This window comes from Pithys albifrons, chromosome 1 (assembly GCF_047495875.1).
Source record: "Pithys albifrons albifrons isolate INPA30051 chromosome 1, PitAlb_v1, whole genome shotgun sequence".
Classification (NCBI taxonomy): domain Eukaryota; kingdom Metazoa; phylum Chordata; class Aves; order Passeriformes; family Thamnophilidae; genus Pithys; species Pithys albifrons.
This window is the reverse complement of record NC_092458.1, coordinates 5945123-5952991: the sequence shown is the minus strand read 5'-3', so window position 1 is coordinate 5952991 and position 7869 is coordinate 5945123. Positions and strand designations below refer to the sequence as shown.

The window sequence follows — 7869 nt, the reverse complement described above, 5'->3', positions numbered from 1 at the left end:
GACATAATCATATTGTTCTCCCACTCATTATCCCTATTCCCAGCATCTGCACCTCATTGTATGGTCATCTCTTCCCATCATTCTCATCTTAATTTAGTTTGGAATCTCTCTAGAGCAATGAGACATCATTATCTATTTTGTAAAGCGCCATTCAGAGTGTAGCAGAGTAGCACATATACGTGATAGAAATCCTAGCCTTCCATTTCCTCCAAAAGATAGGCAGAGCTGGTTAATGCTCAGCACTTGCTGCATGGCATGTGCTACAGGCTTTCCCCTACAACAGAGGCAAGACCTCAGCCATGTCTTCACAGAGTGCTCAGGGAGGCCTCCAGCTGTTCCACTCCTGATAACCACATCACCACAGAACATATTTTGATGGCAGTTTTTGGAGTGACAGAGCAATGACAGTCAGTGATTTCAGTACCTGCAGAGTCAGGAGTATGCAGGTTTCCCCTCTGGTTTGGTCAGATCCACAAGATGCTTGTGGCATCGCAATGTACTCAGTGCAGTTCCACATGCACAGCTGAGCTCCAGTAGCATGTGTTATGCTGCCTCACTTCCCACCCCTGCATGTCCTCCCCTATGGGCAACCTCACAGTCAAAGGCAAGGCAATTCTTTGGGCCAAGGGGAGGCAGAATTTTTTGAGGTAAAAAGCCATGCATAGCTTTGGAAAGACATAATTTCCTCCACAGCCAACAGTGCAGCCTGATGCTGGTTACAACAGGCAATAAAACTGACACTGCTCTGGGAAGATAGAGGAACATCCAGCAGAACTGCTGATATGCCAGTTTTTATCTCTATGCCCCCACAAAAATGGATATGTATTTTAATGGTTGGATACAATGATCTTAAATGTCTTTTCTAACCTAAATGATTCTATGAGTCTTCCTGGGGTCACCTAGGGCTAACCCAAAGTTAATGTGCTGAGAACTGGCCTGGATGTCAGGTCCTCAGAATAGTTTTTCTGGAGAACTGCAAGTCAGCCACTGGATTGTTACTGAAATAATTAATTAATCTCTCTTCATTTTTAATAATGATATGTTTAATAGAGACCAAAAAGGGTCAGCATATATGATATTGTCAGCAGCAACGACAAAAGTTCTTTACTTGTTGCTAATGACATAAAGTTCTAGGCACAACCTGATGTTCCCTCTCATACAGTGATGTGAGTAAACCTGTGCTCAGCTCTGTGTACAGAAATGGGCAGCAAGGGGAGAATGCTGGACTGAGAAACAGAGAAGTGGGCTTTGAGGCCTGACTTAATACCGAACTTCACCCAAACATGGGCTAAATCCTCTCCTATGTGTGTGCTTCTGCTTCTATTTCCATCTTTGAGGTTTTCTTTAAATTATGTTTAATTTCAGTTTTCTTTCTTGAACTTACATAGAACTGTTACAAGCAGTAGGAACCCACCTCTGTGGGAAAAGAACTGAACTGGGGCATGATCATACTACAAACCCCAGCGTTCCTGGACTGGGCACTCTACATGCTTCTGCACTGACCCCATAGGCAGATCACTCTCAGAAGTGATTTCTGGTCTTTGGCACAAAACTCAGAAGAACCAAGGGGATGCCGGGACTTCACCTGCCATAACTTGGCCCTGCTCAATTAAGCTATTCACTTTTCAGCACATTAGAAGTGAAACATGGAAAGAGTTCAGCATTCAAGCTGTGTGACCTAGCTGTGAGGAGACAGGAATGATGTCAAGGAGGTTTTGTGCATGAAGAGTCCGTGACAAAACATTAGCTCAGGTCAGACACTACTGAAGTGTAAAGGGGACGATGACTGTCAGTCCATCAACAGGCAAAACAGGGAGCCGCTGCTGTTTCATGCGGCAACACGTGTAACAGCTGTCAAACAGAAACTTCCTTTTCTCCGATTTGTAAAACCACGGGCCTGGGTAGTAACGGGAGTCCCGATACCAACACCTTTGGTTTGGGAAGCAGCAGTTGCTCCAGCTGACAGCACTGGAAATCAGCGCGTCCCAACATGCCAACAGACAGGGCATTTAGGCTCGTTTCTGATATTTCAATGCAATTTGTATTTGAAAATGAGGCCGTGCCGCTGGAACGCATCCGGCGGGGACGGGCTGTACCTACACACAGGTGGGCAGCGCGCTCACCGCACGCCGCCGGTGCTGCCGGTGCTGCCAGGGGAGCGGCAGCGCTGCCTCGGTGCGGCGCGGTGCCGGCAGCTGCCGGCGCTCCCCGCGCGGGGCACTGCTGGGGCAGCCCGGGGCGACTCCGGGAACGATGCCGGGCGGCCGCGGACCGCGACACGGGCAGGGACAGCCCCGCCGGCGGCACCGGCTCCTCTAATGGGCATGTGCGGCGCTCGCACATGCCCATTCGGGCCGCGCGGGGCTGGCGGGCTGTGCCGCGCCGCGCTGGCCCCGCCGCCGCGGTACCTGTGTGTGTGACGGCACCGCGGGGCGCGCCGTCGGGCGCCCCGGGACGCAGCCCGGCCCCGCCACCGGGGGAAGTGCCCAGACGTTCCTGGCGGCGGGTCCTCGCGCCGGAGCCCCCCGGGAAACACACCCAATTGCCCCTGCACGGGGGGCGGCGGTTCCGCGGGAATCCTACGCTCCCCCATCGCGCCGGGGGCGGTGGCTGGCGGCGGGCGGGGCCGGGCGGGGCGGGGCGCGCCGCGGCGTCCCGAGCGCGGCCGGCGGGGCGGCCCCGGCGGGAGGCGCCGCGCTGCGCCCGCCGCCCCGTGCGAGGCGCCGCCCGGCGTGGCCCCGCGCCCCTGGGCGGAGGGCGGCGGCGGCGGGGGCGCCCCGGAGGGCTTTCCGCGCCCGCCCCGCTTCGCCTCGCCTGCCGCGGCCGGGGGATTAGTCAGCAGTCTGCGGGCAGCCCCGCTCCCGCGCAAACTCCGCGGCGGGGGCGGGGAGCGGCGCTTGCCCCTTCCCGCGGCGAGGGGCGGTGGGGCTGCCCCCCCACCCCCGTCGGCGCTCCGCGGCGAGGGGTGGTGGGTTGGGAAGTCCGGCATCGAGGGGCTGGGAAACTCCTCTCGGGCACGGCGGCGTTGCGGGAGGACGGGCGCCCGAGCCGCCCCGCGCACGCACACGGGCGGGCGGGCGCACACACACACCGCACACACACGCACACGCGCGGCGGCGGCCCCCGGCCCCCCGCAGCCGCGGCCGGCGGGGAGGCGGCGCCCGGCGGGGCTGCCCCATGGTCTTGCGGGGGCCGTGGGGAAGCTGCGGGGGCCCCGGCGCGGCGCTCGCCCTCCTGCGCGCCCTCCGCACTAGGATGTTGCGGCAGGTCTTGCACAGGGGGCTGGGGACGTCCTTCTCCCGGCTCGGCCACTTCGTCGCCAGCCACCCAGTGTTCTTCGCCTCGGCGCCCGTGCTTATCTCCATCCTGCTGGGCGCCAGCTTCAGCCGCTACCAGGTGGAGGAGAACGTGGAGCACCTCCTGGCCCCCACGCACAGCCTGGCCAAGATCGAGAGGAACCTGGTGGACAGCCTCTTCCCGGTGAACCGCTCCAAGCACCGGCTCTACTCCGACCTGCAGACGCCGGGGAGGTACGGCCGGGTGATCATCACCTCCTTCCGCAAGGCCAACATGCTGGACCAGCACCACACCGATCTCATCCTCAAGGTAACCGCGGCGGGTCCCCGGGCCATCTCTGCCCCGCATCCCGCCCGCTCCCCGCACCTGCCCGCCCGCAGAGACCCACCCGAGCACGCCGGGCTCTGCCACCGCTGCCACCGCAGCTCCCCGGTCACCTCCCTGCAACAGTTGGGACGCCAGCCGGGCGCGGGAAGCCGGCACCGCGCTCCCCGCCAGCGCCGCGGGATCCGCTGTCTTTCCCCCCACGTTTTCTTTTTTTTCCATCGTCTTTCTTTTTTCCCTAATCTGCTTTTACTTGCTTTGGCTGAGCGAGAAGGACAGTCGGCTTGCTTAAATAATTTTTCTGTGTCTCTGCACTCGCGTGGCAGTCGTGCTCCCGAGTTAAGGCGTCTCGGGCTTTGATAGACTCAAACTTCAAAAACAGTTAGGTACCAATCTTCCAGGCTGCCGAGAATGGTTTTGGGGGCTGCTGCTGTGTCTGGACTGCACTTCTCCATAGAGAGTGGTAGCACAAAACCTTCATCTCACTGCTCATGAAGGCAGATGACATAACTCAGCAGATTATTTTTAGCGGGTAATATTTTTTCTCCTCCACTCACACCCCACCATCCCAGAAAATGCGGGTTTTATAGATGAAGAGAAAATCCAGCCCAGCTGTAGATTGCAGGCGTGGTGCAGCCTGTGCTGCCGATTCAAGTTAGAGCGGGCAGCATCTTTCCCTGTCACTTGAGCAGCACGGAGCGTGCGAGACTCAATTTAACAGGACATCTCACCCTACGATATGTCATAACATGTCGGAAATCTGCATTTGTTGAAGCTGGTACTCTAGTTTATACCCCAGTAGTTTTGAACAATCTTGGAAGGCAAACGAGGCAGGATAGAATCAAAAACTGTGTGCTAAGAGGGTCAAGTTCACACAGGAAAAAGGAAAGGAACATTTTGAAATAACCAGAGGTGTGGCTAGCTCTATCCTGCACGTTTTTACTGTAGCCTTGTGGAAACCCAAGAGACTCAGCGTTGCTTTTTTTTTTTCTTCCCTGAATGTCAAACTGTCAGCTCATATAAAAGCCAGTGTTAATTCTTTTTAATCACTTCAGGGAGTGTCTTTTCTAAAATGAGAAAACAGATGCAAACACCTATTGTAAGAGACTTCGGTGAGACCTCCCTCTTTACTAAACAAGGAAATAATGTTACAGTGGATTTATTTGTATTTTATTTTGATTGTAGGCACATACAGAACTGTGGTACAGAGGCACTCAGTATTTTATGTTTTCCTTTTGACATATTACCCAACAGTAATAAGCAAACAGATTTAATGAGTGTCGACTCACTAAGTACAGTAACAGGAATGTTACTGGCGAATGAGAAAACTCCAGAGAGACAATTTTCATTCCTTCATTTTCTTCTGCCATGAATTGCATTCACATCCAGTATATGCACATTTACTCAGTCATAGGATAATAATGATAATGGATTTTTTTCTCTGTACTGCCTTCTCTAGAGATCTGTAGTTTTATCAATAGCATAGTGACACACAAATAAATGGTACTCAGAATCTTTCCGCAAGCAAACTTCTGCATAAGATTTATCACATCAGCGGGAGGGGTATAACTTAGAAAGTTCTGTCAGTGTTTAATACTACCTCATTTTTAATAGACAGATTTGGCCAACAAAATTATTATTTTTCATCTATTGAGATAATTAACACCATTGCCATTTGACTGTTTAGACATTGTGAGGCATATTTGATGCATTATTTCCAACTCTTTACTTATCTAGTTCGTTCCAATGTGCTTTGTGTAGAACAGAACATATTTTGTCCTGATTATCCTTCTGTTTGTGAGCAGAGACAGGCTCAGGCAGCCGTCCATCCAACCTTGTGGATAGCCCTGTGGGTCAAAGAACAGCAAAACAGGAGGGAGGGCTCTGAGCTCCCAATACTGTTACATCTGTGGTGATGCAGGGCTAAATCATTTTGTGTTAACAGAGCCCACCAAGGGGAGGAGAAAGGAGAAGGTGGCCATCAAGGTTTTCCTATATATGTGCGATTGCATGAAGGGGATAAGGGAGCAAAGGCAGCACCAGCCCCAGTCCAGAGCCAACCAACTCAAAGTACTTTGCTTGTAAATAAGTGTCCTGGGTGTAGCCATAGGTAAGCCCACTGACATTTCTGAAAATGCTGTCATGTAGGCACAGTCAGGGCAGAGAACCTGTAAGGCAGCATTTGCTTATCTTTCCTTTTCTGGAGGACAGCCTCCCCAAGGGAGAGGTTTTGCTTTAGAGTAACTGTCAGGCTGGATGCTGGCTCCTCCCGCACGGCTGTTGCTGCATCTCCACCCACAAGCAGGAGGATGGGAGATACAGGAGGATGGTTGCCCCAAGCAGATGCTGGCTGCTCTTGCAGCACCTCTTTTCTGTTTCCTTACCTGCCATACTCCACCTCATCTGCCAGGGAGGCAAGAAAATGACCCCTGAGCAGCTCTGGCTGTGCTAGTCAGGTGGCAAAGGAAGATTTCCCCTGATTATTGTCCCCTTAGTACAGAAAGGATACAAAGTTTTGAGGTCTCAGTAGCTGAAATTGAAACATAGCTGGTACTGTCAAAAGTTAATCATTCTAACATCCTAATCAATTAATTAGTCAATGAAATAACTTGTGTGGTGACATCTCTGAAACACTCTGGTTAGCTTAGTGCTGTTCCTCATGGGCATATGATCAGCCTGAGAAACTCGCCGTTACCATTACTGCATGATACCTTGTTGGCGGGCTGGAAAGACATTGTGGGAAGGGCTCAGCCTGCAACTCTCTCCGGCCTAGATCTCCAGCAGCACTCCCAGAGCAGGAGCTGCCACAGGACTCCTCACTGATAGCACACATCTGCCAGGGCAATGCTGGCTGCTCGTGTGACAGCGGCGGGTCTTGCTGAAAGTACAAGCTGCTGCACACAAGGTCTCTCCTGCTCATTAGCAGGGAGGCATATGGCTGCCTTATGTAATACTTTTGATTTGGAGATGAGGCCAAGACCATTTTATTTCTTATTTTTGTGTAAATCTCTATCTATAGTTCTTGTAACTCCCCATAAATGCTAAAACCATTCTAGGCATCCCATCCCAATGTTGCATTTCCAGTTGGCACAGTCATTTGCAGAAGAGAGGGAGAAATCTATAAACATCTTCAGTCTCTGATCTTGAATAGGTGATCCAATAAGAAGCCTCAGTAGATATGGAAGAGATGCATCCTAAGACTGAGATACTGTGGGAGGAAAATAATGAAAATTAACTCGCTGCTGTATGTGCACTATAGCTGAGCACAGGGAACTGGTATCCTGTGCTGTCAGTGTGCAGGACCTTTCTTCCTCAAGATTTCACTTTTTCAAAAGAGAAAGAGGTAAGGACATAACACCTAACTGAAAAGGTGTGCTTTTACTCCTGTATTTCCAGTTAGTGTTTGGAGAAGCAAAAATAATTGGGATATTCGGTGTGGACCATCGTGCAGATCTTCAAATGATTAGGTAAAGTCTGTGGAATTTGACTACGACTAGAATCCCACCTAAACCTAGTGTTAGAACAGCCCCCTACCATTTCATGGTGATATTTCCACTTGCAGCTAGAAACTTGTTAGGTTGAAGTCATACAGACTTACTGGAAATACAGACCTAGACAGATTTTTGAACCTCAGAAAACATCTTCTAATTTAGCCAGAATTTGAGAGCGATCCTTTTGAGCCTGTTTATTCCTCTCTGCTTACAGTGAGTTAACTGCATTATACTACAAAAGACTTTTTTTTTTAAATGAAAGGTTTCCTTTTTTTTTTGCAGAAACATATCTTCTCTTCCACTTACATTAGTGTTTATAACAATAACACAGTGCTAATGTTTTTTTTGGCAGAAACTCCACTTAAGTTGTCAAGACATAAAGATGAAAAGGGATTGAAATGTAACATGCCTTACTGAAGGCAATTGTATTTGCAGTTTGCCTCTATGAAAATTTGTAGATAAGGGATATTTTTCCTTAAAGAAACCTCTACTAACTACAAGTTTTTAGAAGTGCTTATACATCACTCCTCTCATGTGAACTGGCCTTTAATTGACCCAAGCAACAGACTAAATATCTATTCAAGCATGCAAACAAAGTAAAATTAGGTATTTCCATCTAAGGACACATTTATTTAAGAACTTTATACCTTCTGGTTGCGGCAGAGCAAAACAGTTTAAAACTTCAAAATCTTGCAGACCTCATACTTGTTGAGGTTTTATTTCCTCTCTGCTCCTTAATTATTCCACTCCTGTTAAT

General features: G+C 50.6%; 1 protein-coding gene across 1 annotated transcript in view; it reads left to right on the top strand.

Annotated features, from left to right (window-relative positions):
- Positions 1 to 2698: 2698 nt before the first annotated feature.
- Positions 2699 to 7869, top strand: part of PTCHD1 (patched domain containing 1) — a 39928-nt gene continuing 34757 nt past the window's right edge. The window contains exon 1 of the mRNA XM_071551028.1: positions 2699 to 3606. Coding sequence (XP_071407129.1) covers positions 3178 to 3606 — 429 coding nt within the window. The 5' untranslated portion in view covers positions 2699 to 3177. The remainder of the gene's footprint in view (positions 3607 to 7869) is intronic.